The 17,341-nt window shown below is 38.9% G+C and overlaps 3 protein-coding genes across 3 annotated transcripts; all 3 read left to right on the top strand.

Annotated features, from left to right (window-relative positions):
- The first annotated feature begins 731 nt into the window (after nt 1–731).
- Nucleotides 732–1,682, top strand: LOC117657760 (olfactory receptor 6X1-like). Its single transcript, XM_034405878.3, has one exon. It carries the CDS (start codon nt 732–734, stop codon nt 1,680–1,682), a length of 951 nt encoding a protein of 316 aa, XP_034261769.3.
- Nucleotides 1,683–7,793: 6,111 nt separating this feature from the next.
- Nucleotides 7,794–8,735, top strand: LOC148113725 (olfactory receptor 6X1-like). The gene has a single exon (XM_087893327.1). It carries the CDS (start codon nt 7,794–7,796, stop codon nt 8,733–8,735), a length of 942 nt encoding a protein of 313 aa, XP_087749453.1.
- A 6,806-nt stretch (nt 8,736–15,541) lies between these two features.
- Nucleotides 15,542–16,498, top strand: LOC117657761 (olfactory receptor 6X1-like). The gene has a single exon (XM_034405879.3). The coding sequence runs from the start codon at nt 15,542–15,544 to the stop codon at nt 16,496–16,498; it is 957 nt and encodes a 318-aa protein (XP_034261770.3).
- Nucleotides 16,499–17,341: the final 843 nt, after the last annotated feature.

Here is a 17,341-nt window from a genome sequence, read left to right as displayed (position 1 = left end):
AGGGGAGACATGATAGCAGTGTTCCAATATCTTAGGGGTTGCCGCAAAGAAGAGGGAGTCAAGCTATTCTCCAAAGGACCTGAGGGTAGGACAAGAAACAATGGGTGGAAACTAATCAAGAAGAGAAACAACTTAGAACTAAGGAGAAAATTCTTGACAGTTAGAACAATTAAATCAGTGGATCAACTTGCCTCCAGAAGTTGTGGATGCTCCAACACTGGAAGTTTTTAAGAAGATGTTGGATAACTATTTGTCTGAAGTGGTGTAGGGTTTCCTGCCTAAGCAGGGAGTTGGTCCCTTCCAACTCCTATTCTATTCTATTCTATTCTATTCTATTCTATTCTATTCTATTCTATTCTATTCTATTCTATTCTATTCTTCTAAATATTATTTTCTATCACATTCTAATGTATATCAAAATATTTCGCCTGTCATCTATATCTTCCAAAAATGTGATTATATTTTCAAGAAACTCCAAGTGACCTCTGGTTCTCCAAATTTCACACATGGCATCAATGGCCAATTAGTGGTTATTTTATTGTGGATTCATGAGTAATGAAATTCCATAACTGATACCATAGCTGATATTCAAATACGTATCTGGGAATGTCTTATTCAGCTACTATAATTGCACACACCTCTTGCATCACAATAGCAGTCCTAAAGAAACGCAGTTGAAACTCGATTTAGTGAAGATTCCATGTTTTCTCTTTTTGTAACAGAAGAAGAACATGAATCTGACCAACTGCACAAGAATAACTGAATTTATTCTGGTTGGATTGCCACGTGTTTGGGGAATGGAAAGTGTGATGTACGCCAGCATCTTTCTCCTATACATCCTGAGTCTGATGGGAAACGGACTCATCATTATGATAGTAATCAAGGACCACCATCTCCAGAAGCCAATGTATTTCTTCCTTACCAATCTTTCTTTCAAAGACATCGGACACACCACAACCTTCATACCCAAGATGTTGGTCAATTATCTCTCGGAAAATAATTCCATCTGTTTCTTTTGCTGTATAATACAACTGTGCTTCTATTTTCTGTTTGGGGTGACGGAATTTTTCATCATCTCTTTGATATCCTTGGATAGATACGTAGCCATCTGCTATCCTTTCAGATATGCCACTATCATGACCTCAGGGGTCTGCCTTAAACTGGCAATGGGAGCCTGGTTTGGAGGCCTTTCCTCCGTCCTTTATCAGCAAGTACTGACTGCAAACCTACCCTTTTGCACTTCCAACGTTATCAATCATTTCTATTGCGATGCTGGGCCCGTGTTGAAGATTGCAGGAGGAGATACACGTCTCATTGAGGCCCTCGGCTTCCTTGTTGCGGTGGTTGTGGTTGTGTCCTCCCTGGTTTTCACCCTCATTTCTTACTTCTTCATCGTCTGCACCATTCTTCGAATGCCTTCAACCTCCAGACAGCAGAAGGCCTTTTCCACATGTGCTTCACATCTGGTGGTGGTCAGCCTTTTGTACGGGTCGGTCTTTTTTGTCTACTTAAGACCGACTATCAAGAACTCTTCCTTTAGTATGACAAAGTATGTCTCCATACTCTATACTTTCATCACCCCTCTGCTCAATCCTTTCATCTACACCATTAGGAACAATGAAGTAAAAGATTCTGTACGCAGAATGATCGGAAGAAAAGTTACCGGTCTCAGGAACATCTAATATCTCCAACTCTTTTAACCCTGGTGGTTGTTGTTGTTGTTGTTGTTGTTGTTGTTATTGTTGTTGTTGTTGTTGTTGTTATTATTATTATTATTATTATTATTATTATTATTATTATTATTATTATTAAAATTTCTATACCGCCCTTCTCCAAAAAGGACTCAGGGCGGTGCACAGCCAAAGTAAAAACAGAGCATACAAAATTTAAAAACAGTATTAAAATAATTAAATATTTTGGCCGTAAATTAAAACAACCCAATTTAAAACTAATTTAAAATTAAACTCAAGCCAGCCCAGCTAGTTGAAATAAATAGGTTTTCAGGGCCCGACGAAAAATCCGGAGGTCTGTTATTGTATGTAACTCTGGGGGAAGGTTGTTCCAGAGGGTGGGCGCCGTCACAGAGAAGGCTCTCCCCCTGGGGGTCGCCAGCCGACATTGTCTGGCAGACGGCACCCTGAGGAGGCCCACTCTGTGCGAGCGTACTGGCCGGTGGGAGGCTATTGGTGGCAGAAGGCGGTCTCGTAAGTACCCCGGCCCTAAGCCATGGAGCGCTGGCCATGGTTAAAAGAAATGGGAAGTGATTCTGTTTTCCGGCAGATTTCTTGTATATTAAACGTAAACCTAATCTGTCTTTTGAAGGACTCCTATATCAGGGATGAAATGCTCCTCGTTCGGACCAGTTTAGCCAAACCGGTAGCGATGGCAGAGGGTGGTTCGGAGAACCGGTAGCGATGGCAGTGTGAGACTCCGCCCACCTGCCCTGTTGTCATTACTTCCTGGTTAAAACCTGTTTTTTACCCTCTGCACATGCGCAGAAGAGTTTGCGCATGCGCAGATGGTCTGTGTGCACATGTGATGCGTGTGCACAAGCGGAGAGTGTGTGCACGTGACACATGCACTTCCGAACCAGTAGGGAAGGTAAGTAGATTTCCCCCCTTGTCCTATATGTATCTATTCCTTCAAGTTGGGGTGTGCTCAAAAATATCAACAAAAATTCATATTTCACACTGCATCCCGCAACAATGAGGTAATTGTGAGTAACATTCAAGTGGAATGCAACATGTTTTTTTTTCTCTTTGTTGAGAAGCATCTGTATGTACCGTATGAAATAAAATTTGGTATCTCCTGATCATTTGGGTTTCAGAGCAGGACATTAAACTGAAATTGCATCAGTCATGCTTTCCAATGTTAAAGTTGGGAAGGAATGGTGCAGGTATCCTGGTTCTCCTTCATCTTCTGGTATAGTGATGGTTAACCTTTTTGGTGCTGAGTGCCCAAAATGCATGCAACTAAACCCCCAAAATGCAATGCGAGTGCTCCCCATGCATGCGCCCTGCCCCGGCACATATGCATGCATCCCCCCATGCATGCACATGCATCCCCTGTGCATGTAACCTGCCCCCCCACACATGTGCCCCCCGTGCCCCATTTTGGCTTCCAGGTTGATTCAGGAGGCTTTCCAGGCCCAAAATGGGGCACAGGGGGGCAGCGCAAGGCCTCCTTGTGCCCCATTTTGGGCCTGGAAAGCTTCCTGCACCAACCTGGAAGCCAAAGAGGGTGTGGGGGGGCTGCAAGAGGTCCCCCAGTGCCCCATTTTGGGCCTGGAAAGCCTTCTGCATCAACCTGCCCCCCCATGCATACGCCCCACCCCCTGGTACATGCATGCATCCCCCACATCTGCACTACTCTCTGCGCATGCGCAACAGAGACCCGAAGACCAGCTGGCCAATGGGAGCCATGCACACATGCACAGTGGAGCTGGGCAAGGGCGATGGTGGCTGTGCGTGCCACCTGTGGCATGCGTATCATAGGTTTGCCATCACGGTTCTAGCATCTTTCAATACCATTGATTGTGGTATCCATCTGGACTGCCCACAGGCATTAGAGTGTGTAAATTGGACATAATATTCTGTATATACCTCTCTTTTTTCTATGATTAGTTTCAGTTGGTATTTAACAACTACTTGAGGGAATTGACTGTGGTCATCTGTCAGTTTGGAGTGAGGTAATATCCAGCTGGATATTTCCACCTTGGACCAACCTAGTGATACTGTCAAAATCATGCTCCAGTAGAGGCCTGAATAGGGAGGAACAGACTGAAGTTCAATACTAGAAAGACGATTGTCTGGAGATATTTGGACTCTATTGTCCATTGTACTTTGTTAGTCTTAAATAGGGTTGCATTTTCACATTTGAGATTGGTAAACAGGTTCTATTTGCTCTCTATTTGCTCACCTCAGTGCCTTCCGCCGTGCCCTTAAAACCCACTTTTTCCAGCAAGCCGGGCTGGCTTAAGAAGAAATTTTTAAATGTTTTAATTGGTTTGTGATTTTTAATTTTTAGGCCAAATTTATATATATTTTAATTATTTTTTAATATTTGTATTTCATGTTCTTAATTCTGGCTGTGCACCGCCCTGAGTCCTCAGGGAGAAGGGCGGTATATAAATTGGAAATAAATAAATAAATAATAAATTTTGTTTTGAAATGTTCTGAATATTGTGTGCCATCAAGAGTTATTATGGAGTTGGGCAACTTTAGAAATTGAGTAAGTAATTATAGCAATAGCAATAGCACTTAGACTTATATTCCGCTTCACAGTGCTTTACAGTCCTCTCTAAGTGGTTTACAGAGTCAGCCTATTGCCCCCAACAATCTGGGTCCTCATTTTACTGACCTCGGAAGGATGGAAGGCTGAGTCAACCTTGAGCCTGGTGAGGTTCGATCTGCCAAACTGCGGGCAGCCGGTGAGCAGAAGAAGTAGCCTGCACTCTAACCACTGTGCACCACGGCTATAAGTAAATAAATATTTACTCACTTTTTCTCTATAATAAGTTTTGCTTATTTCCAGAATTTCACTTTAAGAGCTGTGGTGGTGCAGTGGTTAAAATGCAGTACTACAAGCTAACTCTGCTCACATCCAGGAGTTCAATCCTGGCTAGTGAAAGTTGACAATGTAAACCATTTAGAGAAAGCTGTAAAGTACTATGAAGCGGTATATAAATCTAAATGCTATTGCTGTTTTACTACATCATTTGCCTAAAGTAATGTGTTTTGAAACAGTAGTTTTGAGAATTTGAACCTAGAAATTTCTGGGAATTGAATTCGAAAAAAGAGATGGCCATCGTTGATTCTTCCAAGCACAATACTCAAATTTGGTGAGTGCCCTGTTCCAATTCTCTTCTAATATTTCAATTACTATATCAATTCAATTCCCCAATCTAAGATTCATACATTACATAATTTTTCCTATCAGATGACTAAATCCTTAACTGAAAACCTGACTTACCTATAGTGGAGCATTTTTTCCAATTTGGTTTCTCCTTGGTTATAATATCTGATATATTATTTCCTGAATTGGGGTAATAACATTTTTTCCCAATAATGTAGCCTTGTGTATTTGTTTAATAGATCATTTGTTCAATGAATTTCTCTAAAATAATATATATATATATATATATATATATATATATATATATATATATATATATATATGTATTTTTTATATTCATAAAACAGATATTCATGTTTATAAAACACTTGTTGAAAATTCCTTGCTTTTAATGTGGGCAATGAGGGATGAATAGGTAACTTGTTAAAACTTTTGGTTGAACAATACAACATTATGTATCGTAAACATTCAAACAGGGACCAAAATTGTTTCTTCTCCATCTCTAGGTAATCATGGGAAAAGATTTGGGATGGCTGGGTGATTCCATACCAGTTGGATCAAGAAGACTGCTATAATGAATTGACTTTGTATCATGATCATGTTTCCAATAAAGTTTGTTTTCTAAGCTTTTTCCTTGACATCTAATACTTGGAAGTTCTGTACCCTAAAACAGGGTAGTATATTAGTTGCCATGTTGGACTAGGAATCAAAATCAGAATAACTGGAAGAGACCTTGGAGGTCTTCTAATCCAGCGGTCACCAACAGGTGGTGTGTTGACCACTGGTGGTCCATGAGAAAATTTTGGTGGTCCGCAGAAAAATTATTTGCATTTTTATATTGCACTAAATCAGGGGTCCTCAAACTATGGTCCCTGGGACATACCAGGCAAATTGCAGGCAGCCAGCAGGCAGTAGAAGTAGCCTGCAGTACCGCACTCTAACCACTGCACCACTGAGTCTCTTAAAAGAGTTTAATGAGAGTTTATCTTTGTTGGTGTGTCTCCAGAGAACCTCCTGTCTTGGGGTGGCATTTGAAGGTTCATCCAAAGCATATCAACCTTGGGTATCTATTAGTTATAGAGCATGGATGCTCATGGGAAATTAAAGTAGATATCCTTAGAGATTGTATTCCAAGCTTCCTTGGAGAACCAGTCATTAAACTTTATATGATGCAATCTGCTAAGATGCTGTTGAAATGTTAAGGAAAATATTTCTCAAGAGGTCTACCATTTTCCCCTCAAAACATGATGTACCATTTTCTATGGTTCTTCAAATCTCTACATTGATGAATGGATAGAGAGATGGTGTAAAGAGCATTAGGAGAAGACAAGGTGGGTAATGAAGGAAGAAGTCAAGGTAATGGTAGAGAGATCTTTAGGCCCATGTTTTTTTTTTTTAGAACAAGCTCATGGAACACAATTTCACAGCGAAAATAACTTTGACTTCCTAGGATTTATGCACATCCATGCAGAAAAACATCTTAATTTTTTTATTTCTAACAAACACACCCTTTTTTTACTTACATCAATAGAATAGAATAGAATAGAATAGAATAGAATAGAATAGAATAGAATAGAATAGAATAGAATAGAATAGAATAGAATAGAATAAGAGCCAAACCAGAGAGTTACAGAGGTGCAGATGACAGACTCAATAATTCCTCTGTAGAACTGGATCAGCAGCTCCTTGGGCAGTTTGAGCTTTCTGATTTGGCACAGAAAGAACATTCTTTGTTGAGCTTTTTTGATGATGTTTTTGATGTTAGGTGTCACTGAAATTTTAAAAATTTATGTATTACTTTTTTGGATGGCTATAAATTGTATCCCATTCTCTCTATCTGGTGGGTTTTTTTATTCTTCTTCTGTTTTTGAGACTCTCAGATAATATTCTATTTGCTGCACAACACAGTCTTCCATTCTTTATGCTCTCCCTGTAGTTTGGTTTCATTCACAAATTCTCTCTCTTTTTGCTCTCAACCCCCTCCATTCCGTATTCCATGTTATCTATAAAAATTCTTCTACGTTTCCTCGTTTTTCTTTCACACTCCATATTTTGTTTTTCAATAGTTGACTGGTCTCTTCTGTAGATCAAGAACAATAGGTAGAATGTTTCTGCACAGTTCTCTACTGAGAACTGCCAGCTTCTAATTTGTATCAAAATATTTCACCTCTAGTCCTATTTTCAAAAATGTCATGTTTTTATGAATTCCCAAGCACCTCTTATTTTCTGACTGTAGGAAATTTCATATTTATTTATTTATTTATTTATTTATTATTTATTTATTTATTTATTTATTTATTTTTAAATTCGTATACCGCCCTTCTCCCTGAGGACTCAGGGAGGTGAACAGCCAAGTAAAAACATAAACTACAAACATTAAAATACAATTAAAAAGATATATATAAATTTGGCCCCATGATTAAAAACAATAACAAACAATTAAAAACATTTTAAAAAGTGTTAGGCCATATTTGACACCAAGCTCTAATAGATCTAATAGTATGTTTTCTTCTAATAGTATGTTTTGGTCTCATGAGTTGTGACATTCGATTGATGGTCAATTTGAAATCAATTGAGAGTGCAATCTTAGATAGTGGCAGATATTTCTCTCTCTAGACACAATGAGTTCTTGTCTGCTGCGAACTCCGCATAGGCATCAGGAAGGGCATCTGGCCAGTAAATGCTCAAGGTCTGTTCAGTTGCCCTAACTCCACCATGATGCAAGAGATTAGAGGGTCATTAAAAAGGGGGAAAAAATCAAATGTGTATATTGAATGTCTTATTCAGCTACTATACCTACAGATAACATTCATTATTTTGATTTTAAAACCAAGCCTTGTGTCTTCTCTCTTGCAATAGTTTGATTCTGAAAAAGGTCTTCAGGAATCTTGATCGAATGAAGATTCTACATTTTCTCTTTTTGTAATAAAAGGGGGAAGATGAACTTGACCAATTGCACAAAAGCAGCTCAATTTATTCTTGTTGGATTGCCAAGTCTTTTGGGACTGGAAAGTGTGATGTATGCCAGCATCTTTCTACTCTACATCCTGTGTCTGATGGGCAATGGGCTCATCATTATGATAGTAATCACGGACCGCCATCTCCAGAAACCCATGTATTTCTTCCTTAGCAACCTTTCTTTCGAAGACATTGGATACACCACAGTCTTTATACCCAAGTTGTTGCTTAATTATCTCTCTGCTAACAATTCCATCTGTTTTTATTGCTGTTTAATACAATTATTCTTCTACTTCCTTTTTGGAGTCACTGAATTTTTTATTATAACTTTGATCTCCTTGGATAGATACGTAGCCATTTGCCATCCTTTGAGACACTCCACTATTATGACTTCGGGGGTCTGCCTTAAATTGGTAATAGCAGCCTGGTTTGGTGGATTTTTCTCCATAATCTTCCAGGTAGTCATGATTGCAAGTTTGCCCTACTGCACTTCCAACGTTATCAATCATTTCTATTGTGATGTTGGACCTGTGCTAAAGATTGCAGGAGGAGATACACGTCTGATTGAAGCCCTCACCTTCATTTTTGCTGTGGTTGTGGTTGTGTCCTCCCTGGTTTTCACCCTCATTTCTTACTTCTTCATCGTCTGCACCATTCTTCGAATGCCTTCAACCTCCAGACAGCAGAAGGCCTTTTCCACCTGTGCTTCACATCTGGTTGTGGTCAGCATTCTGTTCGGCTCGGTCTTTTTTGTCTACTTAAGACCGACTATCAAGAACTCTTCCTTTAGTATGACAAAGTACGTCTCCATACTCTATACTTTCATCATCCCCGTGCTCAATCCTTTCATCTACACCATTAGGAACAATGAAGTGAAAGATTCTGTACATAAAATGATAGGAAGGAAGTTTCCAGGCCTCTGAAATCTTTAATTATCTCCAACCCGAACCCTTTGTTAAAAGAAATGGGAAGCAATTCCATTTTCCAACAAATTTCTTGTTTATGAAATGTAAACCTTATTTATCTTTTGAAGGACTCCTGCAAGTGGTATGTTCTTTCACGTTGGGACATGCCAGAAATATCAATCAAGATTCTTATATTTTTAGAATAGAATAGAATTCTTTATTGGCCAAGTGTGATTGGACACACAAGGAACTTGTCTTTGGTGCATAAGCTCTCAGAGTACATAGAAAGACAAGATACATTCATCAAGAATCATAAAGGACAATGCTTAATGATAGTCATAAGGTACAAATAAGCAATCGAATCATACTAGGAAACAATCAATGTACATCGTAAGGATGCAGCAACAAGTTATAGCCATGCTATATTTTGAAGTTAGGGAACTTTAGAAACTGAACAAGTAAACATGTAAGTAAATAAATATTGAGTCCCTTTTTCTCCATAATATGCTTTGTGTCAACTCTGAAGCGAACCTGACTGGGCCCATTTTGAAGGCTGCAAGGTTGCCATAGTACGAAGAAGGGATAGGCAGCGGGGACATAGTTAGATGGGGGTTTTGTAGCCAAAACAAAATAGTTTCATGTAGGAACCAAGGACATTCCAACAGGTGGCTGGGGAGAAGAGAAGTCCAGTTACCAAGCAACCAGCCAGCACCTTGATTGAACAACATGACTGATTGTTTGGGGAAAGGGGGAACTCTCACTTTTAAATCAGGTGAAAACCGCAGGAACTTTCAGAGTCGCCTTTCACCAGTTTGTGCCAATATGATATCTTCAATAAAATTGTTCTTTGAGGAACTTGTTTGTCTCAGAGTTCTGCTTTCTGTGGAGTAATTACTTGAAACCCTGAACGGTTTGCTCATTTTGCACAATTATGCTCTTTTTCTAAGTTATTTGTCTAAAGTTATGTATTCTTAAACAGAAATGGAATCCAGAAATTTGTGGGATAGTAATAGCTAATAGTGAAGAGGATTCCCCGACACCCCCCCCCAGTTTCTCTTATTTTCTCCTTTGGTGCATATTTGATATCTTGTTTTCTGGATTGGAGAACAGTTTTTCAAATAATGAACGCCACAAAGAATGATATCATAAAATCCCGAAGTTGGAAGGGAAGATTTGGGTCATTGTATTCCACCCCCTCTCCATTGACTTTGGTACAAGATTCCAAACTTCAATATCCCAAAGAGATATTTAAATTCTGTAGTTCCTTAATTCATCTGCATTGAAGGTTACAACCACTCATGAAGAGACTCAACCTTCAATGCAGATGAATTAAGGAAAGGTGTGAGTGGAAAGTTAACACTAAACACTTCACAATCACCTACATTATAGGAGAAAATTATTTACTAAACATCACTTGATGTGTTAGGGTGTGTGTAAAAAGTATTTGTTGCTTGTGCAACGAGCAGAGCAGAAACACACAGGGAAGGAGATAAACGTTCAGCTCGTGTGAGAAAAATACTTTATATACAAGATAATAAGCAGTCTCGGTGTAAGTAAAACAGTCCAAGGTCATAAACAGTAAGATCAGTCCAGTAAGTATCTTCCCTTACCAAAGCAAACAGACTTTAGTAACTCTTGGTATACAGTACCATATAACAATTCAGTCTAATACCAATCAGCAGAAAGACGCAGGAAGCAACAGGAACAATCAGGAACAACGAACGCTTCTCTGCGCTGCTTATTTATGCACTGTAGCCTAATTACAGGGTTCAGCAAACCCTGATTACGTGGCTCAGTTGTTTCTTAAAGAAACAGATATATTGCCTGACCAACAAGTTAGGAGTAAGCTACAAGCTGAACCTAACATTCTCCCCATTGGGGAGGACAATATACACAATAGATACAGAAACAAAACTACACATCCAAATCATACATTGTACAGTGGTATCAGTTACATGTCAGATTCTTAATCCAAATCTTTCACAACAATTGGTGTGTTTAATGGCACCTTGCACTTTGGTAAAATTATCGGCAATATTGTCCTCTGATGCGCAATATTCCAATGTAATCATGTTATCCTTAACACATTGCCGAACATTCAGATAACATATATCAGTGTATTTAGTCCTTGTCTTTACAGCAAGATTCGTTGCCATTGTAATGGCTGCCTGGTTATCTTCATAAACCGTAATAGGATAGTCCATTTTGAATCCAATATCTTCCATCAACTGTTTATAATAAATCAGTTCAGTACATGTAAGTGATAGACAAGAAAACTCCGCTTCCATGGTAGACAAACTGATGTGTTTCTGGCGAATTGATCTCCATCCAATCAGGCAGTTATCCAACATGATTGCTATTCCAGACGTAGATTTTCTGGCAAAACTGGCATCAGAACACCTTTAACACCATATTGGCATTTGGTTCTAAATACATAGCAAAATGTAACGTTCTTTTAAGATATCTAAGAATACATTTTGCAGCTTGCCAATGCCTATCAATAGGCTCTGAACTATATTGCGCTAGTTGATTAACACTAAAAGCTATATATAAAAGCCTGGAAAGCCTCCTGCACCAACCTGCACCCCCTGTGCATACGCCCCACCCCCTGTGCATGCATGCATCCCCCACATCTGCACTACTCTCTGCACATGCACGGCCGAGACCTGAAGACCAGCTGGCCAGTGGGAGCCACGCACACATGCACATTGGAGCTGGGCAGGGGCGATGGTGGCTGTGCGTGCCACCTGTGGCATGCGTGTCATAGGTTTGCCATCACGGTTCTAGCATCTTTCAATACCATTGATTGTGGTATCCATCTGGACTGCCCACAGGCATTAGAGTGTGTAAATTGGACATAATATTCTGTATATACCTCTCTTTTTTCTATGATTAGTTTCAGTTGGTATTTAACAACTACTTGAGGGAATTGACTGTGGTCATCTGTCAGTTTGGAGTGAGGTAATATCCAGCTGGATATTTCCACCTTGGACCAACCTAGTGATACTGTCAAAATCATGCTCCAGTAGAGGCCTGAATAGGGAGGAACAGACTGAAGTTCAATACTAGAAAGACAATTGTCTGGAGATATTTGGACTCTATTGTCCATTGTACTTTGTTAGTCTTAAATAGGGTTGCATTTTCACATTTGAGATTGGTAAACAGGTTCTATTTGCTCTCTATTTGTTCTATTTGCTCACCTCAGTGCCTTCCGCCGTGCCCTTAAAACCCACTTTTTCCAGCAAGCCGGGCTGGCTTAAGAAGAAATTTTTAAATGTTTTAATTGGTTTGTGATTTTTAATTTTTGGGCCAAATTTATATATATATTAATTATTTTTTAATATTTGTATTTCATGTTCTTAATTCTGGCTGTGCACCGCCCTGAGTCCTCAGGGAGAAGGGCGGTATATAAATTGGAAATAAATAAATAAAAAATAAATTTTGTTTTGAAATGTTCTGAATATTGTGTGCCACCAAGAGTTATTATGGAGTTGGGCAACTTTAGAAATTGAGTAAGTAATTATAGCAATAGCAATAGCACTTAGACTTATATTCCGCTTCACAGTGCTTTACAGTCCTCTCTAAGTGGTTTACAGAGTCAGCCTATTGCCCCCAACAATCTGGGTCCTCATTTTACTGACCTCAGAAGGATGGAAGGCTGAGTCAACCTTGAGCCTGGTGAGGTTCGATCTGCAAACTGCGGGCAGCCAGCGAGCAGCAGAAGTAGCCTGCACTCTAACCACTGTGCACCGCGGCTATAAGTAAATAAATATTTACTCACTTTTTCTCCATAATATGTTTTGCTCATTTCCAGAATTTCACTTTAAGAGCTGTGGTGGTGAAGTGGTTAAAATGCAGTACTACAAGCTAACTCTGCCCACAGCCAGGAATTCAATCCTGACTAGCTGAAAGTTGACAATGTAAACCATTTAGAGAAAGCTGTAAAGTACTATGAAGTGGTATATAAATCTAAATGCTATTGCTATTTTACTACATCATTTGCCTAAAGTAATGTGTTTTGAAACAGTAGTTTTGAGAATTTGAACCTAGAAATTTCTGGGAATTGAATTCGAAAAAAGAGATGGCCATCGTTGATTCTTGCAAGCACAGTACTCAGATTTGGGGAGTGCCCTGTTCCAGTTCTCTTCTAATATTTCAATTACTATATCAATTCAATTCCTCAATCTAATGTCCTAAGATTCATACATTACAGAATTTTTCCTATCAGATGACTAAATCCTTAACTGAAAACCTGACCTACCTATAGTGGAACATTTTTTCCAATTTGGTTTCTCCTTGGTTATAATATCCGATATATTATTTCCTGAATTGGGGTAATAACATTTTTCCCCTCAATAATGTAGCCTTGTGTATTTGTTTAATAGATCATTTGTTCAATGAATTTCTCTAAAATAATATATATATGTATTTTTTATATTCATAAAACAGATATGCACGTTTATAAAACACTTGTTGAAAATTCCTTGCTTTTAATGTGGGCAATGAGGGATGAATAGGTAACTTGTTAAAACTTTTGGTTGAACAATACAACATTATGTATCATAAACGTTCAAACAGGGACCAAAATTGTTTCTTCTCCATCTCTAGGTAATCATGGGAAAAGATTTGGGATGGATGAGTGATTCCATACCAGTTGGATCAAGTAGACTGCTATAATGAATTGACTTTGTATCATGATCATGTTTCCAATAAAGTTTGTTTTCTAAGCTTTTTCCTTGACATCTAATACTTGGAAGTTCTGTACCCTAAAACAGGGTAGTACATTAGTTGCCATGTTGGACTAGGAATCAAAATCAGAATAACTGGAAGAGACCTTGGAGGTCTTCTAATCCAGCAGTCACCAACAGGTGGTGTGTTGACCACTGGTGGTCCATGAGAAAATTTTGGTGGTCCGCAGAAAAATTATTTGCATTTTTATATTGTACTAAATCAGGGGTCCTCAAACTATGGTCCCTGGGACATAGCAGGCAAATTGCAGGCAGCCAGCAGGCAGTAGAAGTAGCCTGCAGTACCGCACTCTAACCACTGCACCACTGAGTCTCTTAAAAGAGTTTAATGAGAGTTTATCTTTGTTGGTGTGTCTCCAGAGAACCTCCTGTCTTGGGGTGGCATTTGAAGGTTCATCCAAAGCATATCAACCTTGGGTATCTATTAGTTATAGAGCATGGATGCTCATGGGAAATTAAAGTAGATATCCTTAGAGATTGTATTCCAAGCTTCCTTGGAGAACCAGTCATTAAACTTTATATGATGCAATCTGCTAAGATGCTGTTGAAATGTTAAGGAAAATATTTCTCAAGAGGTCTACCATTTTCCCCTCAAAACATGATGTACCATTTTCTATAGTTCTTCAAATCTCTACATTGATGAATGGATAGAGAGATGGTGTAAAGAGCATTAGGAGAAGACAAGGTGGGTAATGAAGGAAGAAGTCAAGGTAATGGTAGAGAGATCTTTAGGTCCATGTTTTTTTTTTAAAAAAACAAGCTCATGGAACACAATTTCACCGCTAAAATAACTTTGACTTCCTAGGATTTATGCACATCCATGCAGAAAAACATCTTAATTTTTTTATTTCTAACAAACACACCCTTTTTTACTTACATCAATAGAATAGAATAGAATAGAATAGAATAGAATAGAATAGAATAGAATAGAATAGAATAGAATAGAATAGAATAGAATAGAATAGAATAGAATAGAATAGAATAAGAGCCAAACCAGAGAGTTACAGAGGTGCAGATGACAGACTCAATAATTCCTCTGTAGAACTGGATCAGCAGCTCCTTGGGCAGTTTGAGCTTTCTGATTTGGCACAGAAAGAACATTCTTTGTTGAGCTTTTTTGATGATGTTTTTGATGTTAGGTGTCACTGAAATTTTAAAAATTTATGTATTACTTTTTTGGATGGCTATAAATTGTATCCCATTCTCTCTATCTGGTGGGTTTTTTTATTCTTCTTCTGTTTTTGAGACTCTCAGATAATATTCTATTTGCTGCACAACACAGCCTTCCATTCCTTATTCTCTCCCTGTAGTTTGGTTTCATTCACAAATTCTCTCTCTTTTTGCTCTCAACCCCCCCCCCCATTCCATATTCCATGTTATCTATAAAAATTCTTCTACGTTTCCTTGTTTTTCTTTCACACTCCATATTTTGTTTTTCAATAGTTGACTGGTCTCTTCTGTAGATCAAGAACAATATGTAGAACGTTTCTGCACAGTTTTCTACTGAGAACTGCCAGCTTCTAATTTGTATCAACATATTTCACCTCTAGTCCTACTTTCAAAAATGTCATGTTTTTATGAATTCCCAAGCACCTCTTATTTTCTGACTGTAGGAAATTTCATATTTGACACCAATATCTAATAGTATACTAATAGTATGTTTTGGTCTCATGAGTTGTGACATTCGATTGATAGTCAATTTGAAATTAATTGTGAGTTTAATCTTAATAGTGGCAGGTATTTCTCTCTCTGGACACAATGAGTTCTTGTCTGCCGTGAACTCCGCATAGGCATCAGGAAGGGCATCTGGCCAGTAAATGCTCAAGGTCTGTTCAGTTGCCCTGACTCCACCCCGATGCAAGGGATTAGAGGGTCATTAAAAAGGGAAAAAAATAAAATGTGTATATTGAAATGTCTTATCCAGCTACTATACCTATAGACAACATTCATTATTTTGATTTTAAAACCAAGCCTTGTGTCTTCTCTCTTGCAATAGTTTGATTCTGAAAAAGGTCTTCAGGAATCTTGATCGAATGAAGATTCCACATTTTCTCTTTTTCTAATAAAAGGGGGAAGATGAACTTGAGCAATTGCGCAAGAGCAACTCAATTTATTCTGGTTGGATTGCCAAGTGTTTTGGGACTGGAAAGTGTGATGTATGCCAGCATCTTTCTACTCTACATCCTGTGTCTGATGGGCAATGGGCTCATCGTTATGATAGTAATCACAGACCACCATCTCCAGAAACCTATGTATTTCTTCCTTAGCAACCTTTCTATCAAAGACATTGGATACACCACAGTTTTTATACCCAAGCTGTTGCTCAATTACCTCTCTGCTAACAATTCCATCTGTTTTTATTGCTGTGTGATACAATTGTGCTTCTACTTCCTTTTTGGAGTCACTGAATTTTTCATCATCACTTTGATCTCCTTGGATAGATACGTAGCCATTTGCCATCCTTTGAGACACTCCAGTATCATGACTTCGGGGGTCTGCCTTAAATTGGTAATAGCAGCCTGGTTTGGTGGATTTTTCTCCATAATTTTCCAGGTAGTCATGATTGCAAACTTGCCCTACTGCACTTCCAACATTATCAATCACTACTTTTGTGATGTTGGACCCGTGTTGAAGATTGCAGGAGGAGATACACGTCTGATTGAAGCCCTTGGCTTCCTTGTTGCTGTGTTTGTGATTGTGTCCTCCCTGGTTTTCACCCTCATTTCTTATCTCTTCATCCTATACACCGTTCTTCAAATGCCTTCAACCTCCAGACAGCAGAAGGCCTTTTCTACATGTGCTTCACATCTGGTTGTGGTCAGTCTTTTGTACGGCTCAGTCTTTTTCGTCTACTTAAGACCGACTGTCAAAAATTCTTCCTTTGGTATGATGAAGTCTGTTGCCATCCTGTATACGTTCATCACCCCTGTGCTCAATCCTTTCATCTACAGCATTAGGAATAATGAGGTAAAAGATTCTGTATCAAAAATGGTAGAAAGAATGGTTCCTGGTCTCCAAAATTGCCAACTGTAAACCCTCATTTAAAAGAAGTGGGAGGAATCCCATTTGCAATAGATTTATTGTACATGAAATGTGAACCTTCTCTGTCTTTTGAAGGATTCTTCTATGTGTGTGTTCCTTCAAATTGAGGAGTGCCAAAGATTGTTAAGTTAGGTCTTATACTTGAGTTGAGTCTTACACCTAGGCAAGAAAAACCCAAAGTACACATATAGACTGGGTGAAACCAGGCTCAATAGCAGTAACTGTGAGGGGGATCTTGGAGTCTTAGTGGACAACCACCTAAATATGAGCCAGCAGTGTGCAGCGGCAGCCAAAAAAACCAGTGCAGTCCTAAATTGCATTAACAGAGGGATACAATCAAGATCAAGTGAGGTACTAATACCACTCTATGAAGCCCTAGTAAGACCACATCTAGAATACTTCATCAAGTTTTGGTCACCACACTATAAAAAAGATGTTGAGACTCTAGAAAGAGTGCAGAGAAGACCAACCAGGATGATTAGGGGACTGGAAGCTAAAACATACAATGAATGGTTGCAGGAACTGGGCATGGCTAGTCTAGTGAAGAGAAGGACCAGGGGAGACATAATAGTAGTGTTCCAATATCTGAGGGACTGCCACAGAGAGGAAGGGATCAAGCTATTTTCCAAAGCACCTGAAGGTCAGACAAAGAATAATGGATGGAAACTGAACAAGGAGAGATTCAAACTAGAAATAAGGAGAAATTTTCTGACAGTGAGAACAATCAACCGATGGTACAGCTTGCATTCAGAAGTTGTGGGAGCTTCATCACTGGAAGCTTTCAATAAAAGACTGGACTGCCATCTGTCAAAAATGGTACAGTGTCTGCTTGGG

Source organism: Pantherophis guttatus, chromosome 4, assembly GCF_059756535.1.
Source record: "Pantherophis guttatus breed Tessera chromosome 4, ASM5975653v1, whole genome shotgun sequence".
NCBI lineage: Eukaryota > Metazoa > Chordata > Lepidosauria > Squamata > Colubridae > Pantherophis > Pantherophis guttatus.
This window is presented reverse-complemented; position numbering and strand designations above follow the sequence as displayed.

Bases quoted from the DNA above. Each gene is read 5' to 3' on its own strand.
- LOC117657760 (XM_034405878.3), top strand. From the start codon at position 732: ATGAATCTGACCAACTGCACAAGAATAACTGAATTTATTCTGGTTGGA.
- LOC148113725 (XM_087893327.1), top strand. From the start codon at position 7,794: ATGAACTTGACCAATTGCACAAAAGCAGCTCAATTTATTCTTGTTGGA.
- LOC117657761 (XM_034405879.3), top strand. From the start codon at position 15,542: ATGAACTTGAGCAATTGCGCAAGAGCAACTCAATTTATTCTGGTTGGA.